Consider the following 20,430-nt stretch of genomic DNA (forward strand, 5'->3'; position numbering starts at 1 on the left):
TACTGACCACAGAATGACTACACAGCTGCCTTTACTGATCACAGAAAGACTACACACCTGAACTTACTGACCATAGAATGACTACACACCCGCACTTACTGATCACAGAATAACTTCAGATCTGTACTTACATAGGATAAACTGTATAGAGACAAACTGCACAGAGATCACAATACAGCTTCTCTGGGCGCACAAATTCACAGAAATGCTCTGATCCTGAAACCATGAGAATCCACTGCTGCTCATGTACCAGCGTGTGCATGTGACCCCCCAAAGCGGGAGAAAACGGTCCTTACCATCCTGATTCAACCCGGCTTTGAGATGCAGAGCCCTCATCCAACCACTAGGTGGCAGTTATCAGAAATGTGATTAAATGGAAACTCCTGCTGTGCATATGCGTGAGTGTGTGTGTGTGTGTGTGTGTGTGTGTGTGTGTCTGAATGTGAATGCATAAACATAGGCAAAAAAACACACACACACACACACACACACACACACACACACACACACACACACACACACAGAAAGAGTAAATTCTTATCTATCCCGGTATGCATTGTGGTTTCTCCCACTGCTACAGTGGTACAAGAGGAAGAGAGGGAGGGGTTTCATACCCAGCCTGGCACTGAAAGTGCTATAAGCCCAGAGCTCAGCTCTCGTCCAGCCCCTCCTCCCTCATGAATATTAATCAGCACAGCCAGACTTTGATCTGCCAGGTCCCCACACTGCTGCTCTTGTGGCGCTAGGCTAGCAGATCTAATTATTCAGTCTGATGTTACAGTCCCCTCCATTCACACCACCCCCATTTCAGTGCCTCATACCAAGACCTCTGCCCAATTGGATAAATTACTGAAGAAAATCCAGCTGTCCAGTAAAATTCTAGCCTACAAATATAAAAATCTACAAGTTCAATAAAAGCTCACAGGGTTAATAGACATGAGAGAAATAATAACCTACCTGTTGAATAAAAACACAGCAACTGCCTCTGTTCTGGCCACCCCCCCCCCCTCCACCTCCCTGCTGGTGTGGGTACTACCAGGCTGTGATGTCACACACCATTCCAAGGCTGTTTGTACACAGCTCAACAACAGAAAAAAAAAACAACCTCAATTCTCTGCAAACATGTTTACACGCATGCACACTCCCAGACGCACATAAACGCGCAACTGTGGACACTCCCATGCATGCATACATACATACCTTACACTCTTGCACACTCTCACACACAGATACGATACACACACACACACACACGCACACACAGATACGATCTACGCACACACACAGATACACACACACACGCGCACACACACATATACACACACACACACACTGTCCCTCCCCAGAAACCCCCCTCCTGCAGGTGTGCAGATACGCATGCAGATGGGATGTGTGGGTCTGAACGCGCGATGCTCAAACTGCAGATACGCATGCAGATGAGGTGTGTGGGTATGAACGTGTGATGCTCAAACTGCAGATACGCATGCAGATGGGATGTGTGGGTATGAACGCGCGATGCTCAAACTGCAGATAACCGCCTCACAAACGCGTGCTGATGAGCACAGGAGATACAACGCAGCTCTCGCTCTCTCTCTCCTCTTCTGTCTCCTCCTTTTCCCTCTCTCCCTCCATCTCTCCGCTCTCTCTCTCTTCTTCTGTCCCCCTATTTTCCCTCTCTCCCTCCATCTCTCCGCTCTCTCTCTCCTCTTCTGTCCCCTCATTTTCCCTCTCTCCCTCCATCTCTCCGCTCTCTCTCTCCTCTTCTGTCCCCCCATTTTCCCTCTCTCCCTCCATCTCTCCGCTCTCTCTCTCCTCTTCTGTCCCCTCATTTTCCCTCTCTCCCTCCATCTCTCCGCTCTCTCTCTCCTCTTCTGTCCCCCCATTTTTCCTCTCTCCCTCCATCTCTCTGCTGTCTCTCTCCTCTTCTGTCCCCTCATTTTCCCTCTCTCTCTCCTCTTCTGTCTCCTCATTTTCCCTCTCCCTCCATCTCTCCGCTGTCTCTCTCCTCTACTGTCCCCCTTTTCCCTCTCTTCGCTATCTCGGTCTTCTCTCCCTGTTTTTCCCCTCTCCCTATTTTTTCTCGCAGTTTTCCCTCTCTCCTTCGCTCTGTCCCTTTTTCCCCTCTCTCCCACCCCGTTTTCACTCTCTCTCTATTTCTCTCTTGGTCTCAGCTTTAGTAAAAATGGAAAGATGTATCATTAACCGATGTAAGCCAAAGCAAACAGCAGTTTGTGTTTCATAAGAGAGACCACTGACCTTCACAGAGAGCAGGGCAAGGAGACAGGAGACAGGGAGAGGGGGCGAGGGGGAGAGGACAGGGGCCAAGGCATCTCCCTCCCAAAATGGGTGTCTGAAAGCTATGGGTGGTTGGTGTGATCTGCTGAGTTTTCCTGGAGACTATAGGGGATCAGGCAGTGTGCTTGTCTCCATAACGGTAAAAAAAGGAGTTTGGAGTGACAGCGCTTTCAGTTCATCTGCGGTCTCTGGCTTCACTCCCGTAGACAAACTCACACGCATGCGCTCACACTTAATACACGCACATGCGTACACACACAGACAAACACATGCAATCACACACGCATGCATGCACACACACACGCACACACATACACATACACACATACACACACACACATATATACACACACGCACACACATACACACATACACATACACACACACACACACACACACTCTCTCTCTCTCACCTCTTCCTCCTGCCCTTCTCTCTGCGGCGCGCTGAGGCTCCGCCCACTGTACGGGCCCCAGGTGGCGTCGGGGGCCAGGTCCCTTCGGGCGAGGACCCTCCGGACCCCTCCCACATCGCTCAGGTGGAGTTCATCTGAAAGAGAGGAACACCATCAGCAGCACGCCTCCCCCAGCACACTGGACAGAGGGCCTCCTAAATGCGCAAATGTAACATTACGTTTGTTTTTGACCAACGCGCCCTGTGATTGGTTGAGCTCCTCTCTGGTTTCTGTGCAAAAAAAGGCGACGACATGCCGATCCCGCCCCCGACCCCACCATCACCACGGTGACAGGCCCATCCTACCACCTCCAAAGCTGTTCTCTGATAGGCCAGCTTGTCCAACACTCATCTGTCCCCTGGGCACCGGTCACCACCAAAGACCCGCCACGCCCGAGACGACCGGCCTACCGACAGCGAAGACCGAGGTCGGGCGGGCGAGGCATTTCTCTCCCTCTCGCTCCCTCTCTCTCTCTTTTTCTTCCTCCCCCTCTTCCTGCGGGTCGAAGTCCGCAGTCCTGCGGCCGATCAGCCTTCCGCTCGGGCGCTCTAATCTAATCGGCCCATCCGTGCCCTGTCCGCAGGCCGCCATTGGCCGGCCTCGGTCACCTGACCCCCATTATCAATGGATTTCCCCAATCGCTGCCATCGGTAACCAAATTGCGCAAGGATAAAGGTGTTTGCCTTCGATAACGCAGTCGGCGCAGGGACACACAAATGCTCGCGCGCGCACACACACACGCGCGCGCACACACACACAGGTGGATGCGGTCTACATTGTAAGGTGTGTATGGTCGTACTGGGTTTCTCGCTCTTGCCCAACCAAACGCTCAATCCCACGCCGGGCCCTTTATCGATCCGGCCGCTCGCCGTGCAAACGCGCTCGCACGCACGGCCTCATGGGAGAAACGAGGCCTGTCGCCTCCTGAGCACGTGATTCACCCATCTGGGACATGCTCCGCCCCTCCCCCCCCCCCCTTCTGGAAATCAATTAGCCTGAGGGGGGTTGGGGGGTTGGGGGGTTGGGGGGGGGGGCGCTGTTGCTATGGAGAGAGCGGATCACTGCGGAGGCATCGATCGCGTTTATCAGCCCCGCGCCGCGCCCCCCGCTAATGGAGGGGGTCTAACCCGCGGGCCCCACCTCAGCCTTCTCAACCCCGCGCTGCGATTACCGCCGCGTCGCCACGGCGACGGCGTGCGCGCAGAGAGGGGGGCGGGGCCTGCAGGTCAGCCTGCACCCTGAACGTGCACCAACACACCCGAACGCGGATGAGCACACCTCAGCGATCGAGAACACGCTCGGACACACCTGGACACTCCTGAACGCAGGACCTCCAGTAAACCAAAAGTAACCGAGACAGTGGTGAATGTCGTGTGGTAACGACTGGTGTGCGAGAGATGAGCTTCTTTACCATTCAGCCATGTCTGAAAACCTGTCATCCCCGCTAATCAGCCAGGTGTGAAATCAAGCGAGTTCAAGAATTCCAAAAAAAAAGGTGTGTGGAATTCTCAAAAGTGGCAACAAGAGACTACCATCTTTTCACCAATGAGAAATCCCATTTTTTTCCCGCTCAAAACCCTGGAATGGTGAATACCACCGAACACATTCGGTGCGATTTGCTCTGTGTTCGCGGAGCTGAGGGACAAACGCGAAAGCGCTCCCGCCGCACGGCAGTCCCGTCGTTCGAGCGAACGATCATTTCCATTTCCCGCAGACGAAACGGCTGGCGAGCTAATCGGACGCCCGCCCGCCCGCCCGCCGGACTTTATCAATGACATTTAGCGCTGTTTACGGAAGCCCCTTTCAGAAACGCGCGCGAGTTATTTGCCGTTTCGGACTCCGCTCTGAACTTTTATCTGCAAAAGCTCGGCTCCTCTGGCCCCGATCGGGGCGCGTGGCCAAGTAAATAAAGCGGGATGAAATAATGAGATTCTAAAAAAGGTGCATTTGCATGGTTGTCATGGATACCATCGTAAAGATGGACGGATCTGAAGCGGTGCTGGAAGGTCCCCGCCCATGCTCTCCATTGGACCCTCCCCCCTCGGCACTGGCTCCTCCCCCTCCATGCTGACCGGTCCCTCTGTAAGCTGAACCTTCCCATTGCTTGTGTGCAAGTGTGCATGTGTGTGAGTGTGTGTCTGCGTGTGTGTGTGTGCGTGTGTGTGTGTGTGTGTGTGTTTTAGCTTGAGTGTTTCCCTTTCTCACACCGGTTCTCTCTCTACCTCATACACAAACTGAAAAAGAAACCTTCAGAAACCTCTTTAATAATTAAAAAATTAATTTAAAAATTGTTTCCTGGCATTCTGGGCACAGACAGTGAAAAGAGGCCCAGGCCAAGCTCTGAGCAGCTGTACTGTATGTGACTGATTTCATTCATTCATCCTTGTTCCAGTTCCAGTTCTCATGGAGAATGTTTCAGATGACCTACATGTGGTAAAAATGCAGTTCAAACTCTGCATGGGTCATGGTAGGAGGTGGGTAGGGTACAAGGGTAGGGTTTGGGGGATTATAACTTACAAGATGGTCAATTAAAGCACACCAGCTTGTTCCTGCTACCATGGTCACAGTGCGGTCTAAACCAGTGACTGTAACTGGCAGCATGGTCACAGTGCGGTCTATAACAGCATCTGTTACTGACAGCATGGTCACAGTGCGTTCTATAACAGCATCTGTAACTGACAGCATGGTCACAGTGCGGTCTATAACAGCATCTGAAACTGACAGCATGGTCACAGTGCGTTCTACAACAGCATCTGTAACTGACAGCATGGTCACAGTGCGTTCTATAACAGCGTCTGTAACTGACAGCATGGTCACAGTGCGTTCTATAACAGCATCTGTAACTGACAGCATGGTCACAGTGCGATCCATAATAGCGTTTGTAACTGACAGCATGGTCACAGTGCGTTCTATAACAGCATCTGTAACTGACAGCATGGTCACAGTGCGGTCCATAATAGTGTCTGTAACTGACAGCAGTCACAGTGCAGTCTATGCCACTTGAATTAAACTGACATGAACTGAAAGGTAAACAAAGGAGTGACACCATGTCACAGGCAGAATGAAAGGAAGGGAAATGCTCCAGTCCTCCACTACTCAGTCACAGAGAGAGAGAGAGAGACAGAGAGGGGGGGGCAGAGAGAGTGAGGAAGAGAGATAGTGATGGGGAGAGAGAGAAGAAGGAGAGAGAGAAAAAGACAGAGAGGGAGAGAGAGTGACAGAGAAACTGAGAGACTGAGACTGAAGAGAGCTGATTAGGAAACTCATTAGATTACCACACAGATCAATCCACCTGCTGCTTTTGTTGCTGAAATGACGGCGGAGAGCCTGCACTTCAGTGTGAGTCAGTGATCACAGGCAGTGAACTCCGTTCAGACCATCATCACACAGATACTGATCAGCCTGTGAGCGGACTGCTTATTCCTCATAGCTCATTACTGTGAGTCACACTGAACTGCAGCACCTCTTTACTCTGAACACCTCCGCATAAGAGACACACACACACACTCACGTACAGACACACACACACACACACACACACACACACACATAAACACACACACACACACAAACACGCACACACACACACACACGTACAGACACACACACACACACACACACACACGCACACACGCACACACGCACACACGCACACATACACACACACACACACACTCATGCACAAACACAACCAAACACTCACACACACTCAAACACACACACACACAGGCACTCTCTCACACACACACACAAACACACGCACACACACGCATACACACACACACACACACACACGCACACATACACACTCATGCACAAACACACACAAAAACTCACACACACTCAAACACACACGCACACACACTCAAACACACACACACACACTCACACACACACACACACACAGGCACTCTCTCACACAAACACACACTCACACACACACAGGCACTCTCTCACACACACACAGATCAATGAAGAGGACATGAACCACACAAACCGACAGCAGGGTAAAGCGACAGCTGCGCTCCGGGTCTGCAGGGCCCGTGTGTATCTAACAGTCAATCAAACTTCAAAGAGTCCCCCGCGCGCGACACACAAGCGTGCACAAGCACACACCTGGCACAGGGAGGCCGGAGCCGGGGGGGGGGGGGGGGGGGACGCGTTCGCCGGCCGGGATACACAAGCCGCACGCCCAGAACCCCGCGCGTCGCCTGGGAAACGCTCCCCTTGCCCTCCCGCTCCAAACTCCTGCTCCTCCTCTATGGACCAGTGAACCAGGTAAGGTCCCACAGGAGGGAAATACTTTTTCCCGCAAAAGAAAAGACACTATTTCTCCTGATCTGTAGCTTATTCTTCTGTCTAGTCGGCTTTGCAGAGATTAGGTCTGAATAGTGTTCACTATGTGAACTAAACTGTGTTCTTGGCTAGAAATAGCTGTACAAAATAAGTATTGTACCTTACTGAACCTGTGTTTAGCAGTTGTCTATGACCATGAAATGCACTTTTTGTACGTCGCTTTGGATAAAAGCGTCTGCCAAATAAATGTAATGCAATGTTATCTAACAACCGTCATGAGCACTTTTGCCAAAGGCGTCAGCTTTGCTCTCGAATCCGTCCTGCAGATTTAGGTGAGGCACAATCTGACACTACATTAGGTCTATTAAGGAATAAGCCTATAACAGGCACAGTCACAAACACTACAGCAGGTGTATTAAGGAATAAGCCTATAACAGGCACAGTCACAAACACCACAGCAGGTCTATTAAGGAATAAGCCTGTAACAGGCATAGTCACAAACACTACAGCAGGTCTATTAAGGAATAAGCCTATAACAGGCACAGTCACAAACACTACAACAGGTCTATTAAGGAATAAGCCTATAACAGGCACAGTCACAAACACCACAGCAGGTATATTAAGGAATAAGCCTGTAACAGGCACAGTCACAAACACTACAGCAGGTATATTAAGGAATAAGCCTGTAACAGGCACAGTCACAAACACTACAGCAGGTCTATTAAGGAATAAGCCTGTAACAGGCACAGTCACAAACACTACAGCAGGTATATTAAGGAATAAGCCTGTAACAGGCACAGTCACAAACACCACAGCAGGTATATTAAGGAATAAGCCTGTAACAGGCACAGTCACAAACACTACAGCAGGTATATTAAGGAATAAGCCTGTAACAGGCACAGTCACAAACACTACAGCAGGTCTATTAAGGAGAAACACAATAGCAGGAGCCGTAATTTAGTCGTCCGCATGTCACCGCTCTCTAGTGACCCCCGCTGGCCGATCGGGTGCCTGTGGACTGCGTACCAAAGGCGCGTGTGAAAGGTGTTCAGCTATCACTTCCTCAGGTGCTACAGCACCAGAGGAAGTTCAGCTCAGTTTCTGCAGAGTAACTATTGGCAGCCACCTACAAAGCTTCAGATCATTTCCATTAACCAAGAGACAGGGTCGGGGTGATCGGCAGTTTGGCTTAAAAGGAAGTTAACAGAACAGTAAACAAACACTTCCTTTTCATGATAATATGCGAATTGTTTGCACGTACATGAATGAAACAATAAAATACTACGAGTGAACGGTTATGTGTTTTAATGGGGAGCAATTTGATTGCCTGATTTGCATTCCCCTCACAGGGTCACTCACAGTCCCAGCTCTGCATATCGGAGAAAGAGTTCCTGAACGTTTAAAAACGACTTACTCACACAAACAACACTGCTTATTCTTGCATTTCTTCCATTATCGTTGGTGTAGCTATTATCATAATAATAAAAGTATGTGTGTGTGTGTGGGGGGGGGGGGGGGGTGCGGGGTCTGGAGCAGGAGTCTAGAGTATGGAGGGATCACTGCGTCGCTCGTTTTCATAAGAGAGTTTTCAGCCGAAAGAAAAGAAAAATATCTACCCCCTCCAGCCAGCAAGGTCAGTTTGGAGATAATTTCTCCCCTTCATAATTTATTTGCCTATCGCGCGTTATGACACGGTAGAGATTAAAAGCCATTTTGCCGTATCAAACTGCCCCGCCCGTTCCTAAAACTTGCACACCAATTGGCCGCCATTTGGAGCGACGATCTACCGTGGTTCTCGATATCGTTTCGGTTTTAGCGTGAGCCTTTAAATCAATTTTCAGTTTTTATGCGCTATGAAGGATATACTGCACGCATGAGCTTCTGATGACCTTCCGGCTGTACAATCAACGACTGGGGCATTCAGGGTTATGTGGTCTAAAGCAAGAAAATACACTTCAGGTCACTTCACAGCAGCTTGCACTGTTTCCAGAGGAGGTACATGCGCATATTGAACAATTATTCTTCAAAAACAATCGCAGTCAAACCTGTTATTGAATGAAACTGCTTCCTGTGACGCACGCAGCTGCACTCGAGGAAGCTGAGTCTCTGTTTCCTACAGCAACATTACTACATGTGAGGAGCGACAGATTACTTCAAGAGAGAGAAGACAATGATACACCAACGAATCAGCAGGACTTAGAGGCCACAACAGCTTTCAACAGCAATATGCATTTTCAAATTTAAAAAATTGAAATGCTCAACTGTGGTGAAAGTAAACAATGGAAAACCTCATAGTGGCTAGCCAGCTAACTACTGGCACAATACCTTTTTAATGCTAGCTCTACTGTGCATTCCTGCTATTCTTTACTCAGCTAAAATGTAATTAATTACACTAAAACTGTAATACTTTCATAACAATGATATGATATCAATTCGTTTTTTATGAGGTCTATGATTAGCATAGCAATTAATTCAGTAGATTCTTACATTATGTTCCAATTTACAAGCATCTTTAAAAAATCCACAAATAAAGACACAAAGAGATAAATAAATATCCCCACTAGCACTTTTAAAACTGCGCTAACACCATTTGTTTTAATCGGTTATAATACAGCAGTGGTGTCAATAAGAAAAATTCATATGTACAATCTACTAAATAATACAAAACAAATTTCAGAATATGAAAAATATCTCAGTATTTGCTTGATAAATAAGAGCAAACTTTAATAGATAATACCAAAATCTATGAATAAATACATCAAAATGATCTACTATGAAATTAGTGAATTTGGTTAACTGATATTTTAATGAACATTTACTTGAGTGAAAAGAGAATCAAATGTAATTGGTCAATTTAAACAAATTGTGAAATAGCAAAACGACGAAACCTAAAAAAAAAAAAAAAAAATTAAAAAAAAAAAGTTTTGGAGTTTCAAAGAAACCAGGAAGGAACAGGATTAAATTCAGAGAGAGAAACCCGCAACGGAAGTTCGGGCAGGCAAGAAAAGGCTCTGTATGAAGTGTGTGTGTGTGTGTGTGTGTGTGTGTTGACAGAGAGGTGAGGAGTGGAGTGGGGGCGGGAGGGGGGGGTTGTGACGATAAGAAAAACATTCCGACTGGTCAAAGTTTCCCTTTTGCCAATCACACTCCTGATAAAGCCAGCCTGGGCCAGTGCTGATAGAAGGGCTATCTCCTTCTTTCGCTCCCTCCCTCTCTCTCTCTCCCTCCCTCCCTAACTCAGTCTCCATCTTCCCCTCCCGCCCTCACCCTCTCCTTTGGCAGGAGAAAGACCATCGCACTAACATCACTGCGCTGCCATCGACCAGAAGGCACACGGCAATTAATATCTCCGCGGCATTAATATCTCTGCCACACAGCAATTAATGCCTCCCCGTTTACTATTACTGCAAACGGCTGGGCTCTCCCGATAACGAACGCATTCTGAACATCAATTAAAACACGCCCACAAACTTCTAATCCACATAAAACTCGAAGACATTTTTAAGATGAAGCGGCAGCAATCGGCCAGCGTTTTCTAACGCAGGGAACAAAGGAAAATAAACATCGCAGCAATAAACCGCGAGGTAAAGATGTTTCTGCGCTTTTCACCACTGTGAGCATTAATCACGCTACACGCCACTGCTTCGACAGTGCTTTTGAATACAGACACAATTAGCTCGTACTTACTGCAACTGTGCTCCGACGCGCAAACTCACAATGCAAATGCACGCGCACGCAAACACACTCACCATTCACTACAAAAGGACACACACACACATCACTTTAAAAAACTGGTTTTAAATCAATGACAGGTATTGTACATATATGTCCTTTTTGAAAATATTCTGAAATATATTTCACAAAGCTGTATATATAAAATACAGCTTTGTGAAATATATTTCAGAATATTTTCAAAAATATTCTATATAAAAGAACGTGTCAATCACGTTCATTAAGTGTTGCAATATCTGGAGAGTATATTTTATATCAATACATTTCAGTGTATGTTGGTTAGGTCCAGCCCTCCAAGACTGATTTATTAAAATACGTCAGCCTGTCAGTAAAAGCCTTATGTAAATTCAGTTGATTTTGGGCGACACCCCAAAGAGCAACAGTGCTTAGTCCTGTGGGCACACCCACCCACACACGCAGGCTGTGGGAACACGTTGCAGCAAAAGTCCAGAAAGATCATTCAACGGGGCACTTTCAAAACACTGTACACGAAGGTACCAAAGACCACCGACAGTTAGAATGAGATCACCGGGTATTTCACTCTGAAACCACAAGGAGGAGTCAAAAAAAGGCCAATACACACATATATAATTAATTATACTAACTTATGAACCCCAGATTTAGAAGACGAGGGAAAAGTTCATTGTTAGCATTTAGCAGACGCTCTTATCCAGAGGGACTAACATGAGTTTTACAAAGCATCCATTTATACAGCTGGATGCATGCTGAAGCAATTCTGGTTAAGTACCTTAGGCACAATAGCAGTGCCCTACCTGGGAATCCAACTGGAAATGTCTGGGATACAAACTCAGCTTCCTAAACATACTACACTGCCACTCCATCCCAATATTACATTACAGGCAATTAGCAGACACTTACACAACTTTTCACATAGCATTCACATTGTATCCATTTAAACACCTGGATATATAACTGAAGCAATGCAGGTTAAGTACCTTGCTCAAGGATACAACACTCCATCCCAACAACATCCCAGTCTAATGCAGAGTGGAGCTGGGAGTGGAGAAAGTTTCAAGAACACAGGACCGCAACAAACTGTGCCAGGGAACAGAACACAGGACTGCAACAAACTGTGCCAGAGAACAGGGAACAGAACACAGGACGGCAACAAACTGTGCCAGGAAACAGAACAGAACACAGGACTGAAACAAGCTGTGCCAGGGAACAGCACACAGGACTGCACCAAACTGTGCTAGAGAACAGGGAACAGGGATACTATGTTTGCAGGCCACATTCATACAGTGGGCGAGTGGCGGGTGGCCAATATGTCCACAGAGCCCACACACCAATCACTCATGCCTACGGGCAACTGAGAGTCTCCAACTGGCCTCCTGTCTGGGGACTGTGGAAGGTAGCCGGAGTAAAAATGGGGGAGAACATGCAAACTCCACACAGGAAAGCAACAGTGCTATTCACTGCACCACCCGAATACGGAAAGCAAGAGTGTGAAATACAGAATACAACTATGTGCCTTTAAGATTTTACACTAAACTCTAGTCTCTAAAATAAGGGCCAAATATATGATAAATTGAAATATTTTCTCAGCAGCAGTGAAGTGGCTAAAAAGAATATGAAGCCCATTAGACCCATCATTTATTAATAAATGATTAACGATTATGATTAAATCATTCGTTCCACCAGTTTCAGGTGGAGCCATTGTGTCTGAGTCACTTAATGAGAATATTTCAGAATGTGTTCATTCTTCATTGAAACCTTGAGGACTAAAATCTCACTTTTACAGATGTGATACCGGTGATATGCTCCAGGATGTACAATCCTGGCAACTGTGGAACTACGCATGCTGGGATACAGAAAGTCTTTACGCAAACAAACCTCACACAGGGGTTTACTTTTTATTGTGGTACGTTCTAGAAAAACAGAGACTTGAAACGTGTTGAGTGAATTGGGCAGCTAGCTGAAATAGCACTGAAACAGAACTCATTTATGCATAGGAATGAGTTTTTTTTTTTTTTTTTTTAATCTATGACACAGCAATGAGGTCTACCATAAACCCTAATGTGGCTGGCCTACTTGTTTGAAGATGATGTGCTATATTCACAGATTGTCTATTTACAATATATTAAGGTACGGTGATGTTATCTCTAAGACATTTTCTTTATATAGACAGGTAATGACCAACAACTTCTAGATTTCCAAGGTTATCTAGCAGTATCAACCATTTGATAATCACTTCAACAGTCAGCTAATCAATGTTTCGATATTTTAATCATAAAAGAAAGCGGGCAAACTCATAACAGACCTGTATTATAAACTGAACAACATGACCCTAATGCTTAGGGCTGACAGTATCCGCCTTACTCCCCTGGAGAAGAGTTCACCTGTCAGCAAATGTTACAGAATCCGTAGGATATGCAAGACCCAGAGAACGGGGATGCAGAGAGGATTAGCCACTTCAAACAAAATGAAGGGCAGGGAGCACAAGACGGCTCCAGGTTATCTCCTGCAGCGCTAGGGCTTCCCCCCACTAGGTGACACATTTAAAAAGATTACCGGAAAACGCCGGAACATCCTTGACACGGATCCGCCCCTCGAGGGCACTTCTAAGGATGCCTCCATGCCTTGGTCTTCAGAGACAATGGAATGTGAAAGACATGCTAGCCAGAGCAGGTTAGCCTCCACACAACAGGGGAGAACGCTACGATAACATTCCGGAAGGGATATACCTGCTTTAAAGTCCTTGTCACGTAGCATACCTGAGCAAAACTAGCGGACTGGTAAAAATTTGAATCGGGGAGCGCCTGAGTAATATTGGGACAGGCGACATGAGAAGGCCAAGTCGCAGGCCATTTAACGAGGAACAATCAGCCTGAGGTCTCTACCCTAAATTACCAGAGTGCCGGACAAGTCCGTTTACCATGCAGGCGAGCAGGCACTAAGAATCTGCTCCTCTGCAGCAAGACCTTGCAGATACCATTTTACCAACCACAACCCCTAAAGGTCTCCATGAGGAACATGACATGAAGCCATACTGGTAGAAATATGCCTAATGTCTGCATTAGAAAATTCTATTTGTAAGTGCAAGGAGACAAGATTATTACACACATCTTTTTTGTTGTTCTCTTTTTTCACACAGTGTTTGCCCGGGTTAATCATTCCTCATGCAAGATGGTGCTTCGCAATGATATTGCTATTTTGACTGATGACTTCTGCGCATTCGACCACATTTTCTATACCGCGTCCATGCACCCATGCATGGTTCTGCATATGTATGTGTATACACATACACAAATACAAATACATACATACGTACAGAGCTGCGCGTCTCAAGTACCTGCGGGACCCTGAGGATGCAGTGCTTAAGATGGACCTGCGTGAAACTGCACAACTCATACCGATGAAGATGCTTACCCGGGCCGTCCCAGTAAGACTCCGCCTCCTCCTCTTCCTCCTTACAGCTGAGGGGCGGGCTCTCCTCCTCTTCCTCCCGGCCGGGTGCGGCAGGCGTGCCCGCTGTATCGGGGGTCCCGGGCCCTGCGGGGGCTGGGAGGGTGCACGTATTCTGTGAGCGAGGGTGTGTGACCGGACACGCTCAACCCAAACGGCTCCATTTTTTAAAATCCACTTTCTCACTGTAATGGGTTTCTGGATGGAAGGAAAATCCAGAAAAGCCAGGAGCAGAGAAACGGAAGAACTGCGCAGGAAAGGAATGCGTGCATGTGTGTATGTGTGTATGTGTGTATCGTGTGTATGTGTGTATGTGTGTATGTGTGTATCGTGTGTACCGTGTATATTGATGTACGAGCGGTCAGTGTTTGTCTGCGTTTATGCTAGAGTGTGTGTGCGTGTGTGTGCGTGCGCGTGTGTGTGTACATGCAGTTCATTGTCAGCACAGCGCAGCTGTTTAACAGAGACGAGTGCTTCTCTCCCCCAGTCTCAGGCTGTGCAGTACTTGTGCTCCCAGTATCATAGCAACATCCTATTTCTGAATTACAGCTGGGACCCCCCCCCCGTCTGTTCACCCCTCCCGGCCCCGATGACACCCCAGCTGCGCGCACAAAGGCCGTGTTTGCTCACGCCAGGGGCCCCGATAACGGGTGCCGGCCCCGATCGATCGGCGTCATAAAAACGCGGGGCCATGGGGCCCTGCTGCCGCCGGCTGTCATTAACGCCGCTGACGGAGATGAGATCGACATCGCCGAAGCGCCCGCGCCATTCCAGCCATTGGACGGATTGATTGGTGGGAGGAGTCCGGATAACAGCAGTTACTGGGCTTAATATTATCGGCGGTATCACCTGCGAGATCTGAGAGATCTGGCAGGTATCTGGAGTCAGACTCTGTGCCCCCCCTCCCCCCCATTAGAACAGTCTCCCTCTATCTGATAACCGCACTCCCCCCCCCCCCCCACCTCACACGCACACACACGCACACCTGCAGGGCAAAGTTACATTAACCCCAACTTCACTTCACAACTCCAGCATCAAACTCACACTGTTTCTCATGACAGGGTCGGGGGAGGGTTGTGTATGTGTGTTATAATGTGTGTGTCTAAGGGTTTGTGTGTGTGCACATGTGCGCTTGAGAGAGCCAGAAAGAGAGATAGAAAGTGTGTGTGTGTGTGTGTGTGTACTACGGCAGTTTCGAAGGAATTTTACCCCCATCAGGAACGCTCTTAAAAACAGAAGCCGTTTATCAAACACACTAAAGATTTGCTTCTTAACGACAAAATAATACGACCTGTTGATAAGGAAATCTATGCAAATGTGGAGAGATGACCAAATAATGGCCAGTAGCGGCTCTGTCGCGACGTGAGGGCGGAGTCGGTCGAGCGGACCGTGGCCCCCCCGCCCCAGCAGCAGACTCACCTTCACAATTCAGAGCCGGTTCGCGCGAAGGGCTGGAGTCGCACTCCGCAGAGTCTTCCTGGTCCGAGGCTCCGCCCTCATCCTCCGATAGGCTGAGGTCATCAGGTGGGCGGTCATCCCCTTCCTCCAAGTCTCCGAGGGAACCTTCAGAGGACAAATTGAGAACTGACTTTGCTCTAGCAAGGCAAAAAGATATGCTGGCAACCAGACACACTCAAACACCCCAAGTGTGAATGACAAACTATCATATATGGAAAAGGGACTTGCCATATTATACTAACAGGACTAATGTTTGTTCTTCGTCTTCGTAACTGGTCAATTTTTTATCCCTTGAATTGGTCAATTGTACAAAATTAAAAAATATAAAAATCTCATTTTTACACATTCAAACTAATAGGTTTAAAATGTATGCAGACTGTGCAATGTAGGATTCAACATTTCTGTTATTACAATACATCATTACAATACACATCATAATAATACACATCAGGCTGATCCAAGTTCGGATTGTTACAGAAATGACAACGTTACGAATATTAAAAATATATGTGCGCCAGCAGCTTGACAGAAAAGATTAATCTAATTTTTATGAGAACGAAAAATAGGGAAACAACGACCAAACGAGTGTGCGAGGCACCCGCGTCTTTTCACTCGCCTCATCGCTTCCGTTTATATATTTTTAAGCCGCTTTGTTTCGCTTGTGTACCTCAGTCGCTATCACAGAAAAAAACGCAGGAAAGACGCTCTCCCTGAAAGCGCGCTATCTTCTGTGCCGCCAGTCAAAGAATGTTGCGGTTCAGGCACGAGGAGGATCCAGACAACAGCGCTTCGTGAGGCAATTACAGTTTTATGCGTCCAGTCCCTTTGTACAATTGATCACAACAAACCACGCAGAACAGAAAACCATATCAAATACATATACGAGGTGGAAAAACAAAAGTTTATATCAACGGTTTCTTCACAGAAGAAAAACTGGAATAAATGAAATGAACTGAAGCTGTAATTTAACGGAGGTTTTGCTAATTAATTTTCTTTAAGTTTTGACGAATAAGTCAGCATCGTTCCAAGATAAAGCCTTGACTGGAGGCGTATACATTCACGCTCCTAGAACAAAGAGGCCTGTAATCTATACAATGTGAACAACAATACGCGTGAATAGAAAACCTTGTAGAGAAGGGAAATGCAATTTCTCTAATTCTGTTAATTTTACTTCCAAAGCAATTAAAAAGAAGCCGGAGATAATGGTTGGAAACAATCGCCGCCTTACAAACTGTTTCTGTCTTTATAAATGAAACATCTTCAGGCTCATTTTGACTTCCATGCCTGCATGGCTCAATGCAATTTCAGATAAAATTAACATCGTTAGATTTGGAACTTAATAAAATGGGAGTGAGAGAAAATGGGAAAAAAGATGGATCCGGGTCAGAATATTTTTAGAATTACGAAGCTCCAGCCTTGGTTAGATGTAATTTTCAGTATCTGTGCAGACATTTTCAGACAATTAATTTTCCTTTAATCATATCTGTACAAAGGGACCTCTCTGTTTAAAATTGTAATTATATTTCACGCTTAAATTGTAAGTTTGAATAATGATTTTCTCTCTCTTCGGTGTCCTGTTTTAGAAACTCACTGGCTGCATTATTCTTCCCCAGGCTAAAGGCACAGGAAACAGTCTTCCATTGTAGCGGAAAACTGCCCACAGGAAGCTCCGGTCACATGACACAAGCTCCATAACCAGCGTCGGTCAGATACAGTAACACAGGAACACACGTGCCCCACACACGCGCGCACAAACAAACACGCATGCACATACGCACAGGTGTGCACATACACACATGCACACGCGCGCACACACACCCACGTACAAACACACATGCGCGCACACACGCACGCACAGGCACACCCACATACACACACACACAAGGAAGGTGTGTAGGGTGTAATGCATAGGGTGCAAGTTGTAGAGTGTACAGCACAGGGTGCAGAATGTAGTGTGAGGGCTGTAGAGCTGTGTAGTGGGAAGGTGCGGGGTGTAGGGAGTAATGTGTGGGGGTCTCATTAGCCAATCGGTGAGTCAATTAATAATTAATAAATAGTCATGAACTGGAGTTGGACATCCCTGGTGTAAAGAATGTAATGTCTGGGATGTAATGCATAGGGTGTAGTGTGTAGGGGTTGTGTGTGAGATTTAGTGTAAAGGTTGCAGTGTGTAAGGGTTGTGTGTGAGATGTAGTGTACAGGGTGTAGTGTGTAGGGGTTGTGTGTGAGATTTAGTGTACTGGGTGTAGTGTGTAGGGGTTGTGTGTGAGATGTAGTGTAGGGTTGTGCGTAGGGTACCGTGCATAGGGTATGGGGTGTAGGATATAGTGCATAGGGTGCAGTGTGTGAGATGTAGTGCATAGGGTGCAGTGTGTAGGACATAGTGCATAGGGTGCAGTGTGTGAGATGTAGTGTATAGGGTGCAGTGTGTAGGATATAGTGCATAGGGTGCAGTGTGTGAGATGTAGTGTATAGGGTGCAGTGTGTAGGATATAGTGCATAGGGTGCAGTGTGTGAGATGTAGTGTATAGGGTGCAGTGTGTAGGATATAGTGTATAAGGTGCAGTGTGTGAGATGTAGTGTATAGGGTGCAGTGTGTAGGATATAGTGCATAGGGTGCAGTGTGTGAGATGTAGTGCACAGGGTGCAGTGTGTAGGACATAGTGCATAGGGTGCAGTGTGTGAGATGTAGTGTATAAGGTGCAGTGTGTGAGATGTAGTGTATAGGGTGCAGTGTGTAGGATATAGTGCATAGGGTGCAGTGTGTGAGACGTAGTGCATAAAGCACTGGGACCTGCTGAGACAGAGTCCTGTTTGTGTTTGTCGACCACATAAATAATGTCCCACCAACCTGACGATAAGAGCAGATGCCACAGAGGAAGAGCGTCACCGCCATTCAGACAAGCAGCACGCAGGTGGACATTAGATTTTCAACAGGAGTTCTCTTCATCTTTCCTTCTCCTTCTCACATTTTACCTCTCCCTCCCTCGCTCTCGCTCTCTCCCTCCCTCGCTCTCTCTCTCTCTCTCTCTCTCTCTCGGAGCTGGGCGGCTGAGAGCAGTCCCGCTTTATCGGAAGCGGCAGACAGCGCTCCGGCCCGATCTGTCTCCTCTTCATTAAGCAAATGCGCCGGCGTGGAAATGAAAACATAATAGCTATTTGATTTCCGCGGAGATATTTTGCATATTGGTCGGGCGCCGATAGCGGAATTTCATCAACTCCCGTTTTTCTTGCCCTGCTTTTTTTTTTCTTTAAAAAAAAAAAAAAAAAAAAAAAACAGAATTACGGGACAGGAGCTACGGATGGATCGAGGGAGAAAAGGCGGTTCCCCTGTGAAAGACGCTCAAGCATTAAACACCCCCCCCCCCCCCTCCCGGGAGATAAGGGGGGGGGAGACGTAAAGAGTTCACCGTGATTTAGCCGGACCGCGCTAATGGGAGACGGCGCAGAGGAAGTTAGCTCCTCAACCAGCAGGTCCCGACTCGCAAACGGGCTGAGGGAGAGAGGGAGAGAGACAGAGGGAGAGAGGGAGGGAGAGAGGGAGAGAGGTAGAGAGGGGGAGAGAGGGAGGGAGAGAGGGAGGGAGGTGGAGAGAGAGAGAGGGAGAGAGAGAGAGAGAGGGATGGTTGTAGTTCTGGTTGGGGGGTTGTGATATCACCGTAGAAACAAGGTGTTCAGGATCACCAGGGCGATTAATTCCCCTGTGGAAAGCATTCAGCTGGGTTCATTGGGAATTAACTACAATAGCGAGCTAAGATCCAAAAACAGGATCATAGTAATGTGGGAGGTATGGGCAGGGGAAAAGTGTGTGTGTGTGTGTTTGTGCGCACACGTTCACAAACCTAAAGACTCACCTCACTTTCACACAGAGCCAGAACTCAATGATGTCATGAACACAAATGACCTCACAAGAGACCCGTCCCCACAGCCCCACATCAACATCCAATCATCTTTGAGCCGGCACTGCCCGCAGCCCCTAGACCCCGCCCCATTTCCACACAAAGCTCAAGTCTCCACTGACCACAGTCCCTCCCACCTCAGTCTGGCCTTCACTGCTCTCTTATCCACCAGTGACCCTGAGACCCAGAGCTCAGGCATGTCAGAGACTAAACAGAGTCTGAACAAGACACACACACACACACACACACAAGCAGAGTCTCTCTCTCACACACACAAGCAGACTCTCTCTCTCACACACACACACACACACAAAAGCAGACTCTCTCACACACACACACACACAGACGCACAAACACACACACAGATACACATAGAAAAGTGCAGTGCAGTTGAGAGAGCTGTTGTGTGTCTCTGCTGTGAGTGCACCGAGGTCAGAGCTCCTGAGTGGGACAAAGTCACCTCACCCCCAGGGCCGTACCCGAGGAGCAGCCAAAACCAGCCTGGAACCCACAACCAAAACCAGCCTGGAACCCACAACCAAAACCAGCCTGGAACCCACAACCAAAACCAGCCTGGAACCCACAACCAAAACCAGCCTGGAACCCACAACCAAAACCAGCCTGGAACCCACAACCAAAACCAGCCTGGAACCCACAACCAAAACCAGCCTGGAGCCCACAACCAAAACCAGCCTGGAACCCACAACCAAAACCAGCCTGGAACCCACAACCAAAACCAGCCTGGAACCCACAACCAAAACCAGCCTGGAACCCACAACCAGAACCAGCCTGGAACCCACAACCAGAACCAGCCTGGAGCCCACAACCAGAACCAACAACGAGCCCACAACCAAAACCAACAAGGAGCCCAC

At 47.7% G+C, this 20,430-nt stretch overlaps 1 protein-coding gene across 1 annotated transcript in view; it reads right to left on the reverse strand.

The window, feature by feature from the left end:
* LOC118215609 (zinc finger protein ZFPM1-like) overlaps window positions 1–20,430 on the reverse strand; it is a 45,236-nt gene that overhangs the window by 10,588 nt on the left and 14,218 nt on the right. Inside the window, exons 2-4 of the mRNA XM_035396507.1 lie at window positions 15,621–15,764; window positions 14,166–14,297; window positions 2,709–2,842 (exon numbers count right to left, since the gene is read on the reverse strand). Coding sequence (XP_035252398.1) covers window positions 2,709–2,842; window positions 14,166–14,297; window positions 15,621–15,764 — 410 coding nt within the window. The remainder of the gene's footprint in view (window positions 1–2,708; window positions 2,843–14,165; window positions 14,298–15,620; window positions 15,765–20,430) is intronic.

This window comes from Anguilla anguilla, chromosome 16 (assembly GCF_013347855.1).
Source record: "Anguilla anguilla isolate fAngAng1 chromosome 16, fAngAng1.pri, whole genome shotgun sequence".
NCBI classification, from domain to species: domain Eukaryota; kingdom Metazoa; phylum Chordata; class Actinopteri; order Anguilliformes; family Anguillidae; genus Anguilla; species Anguilla anguilla.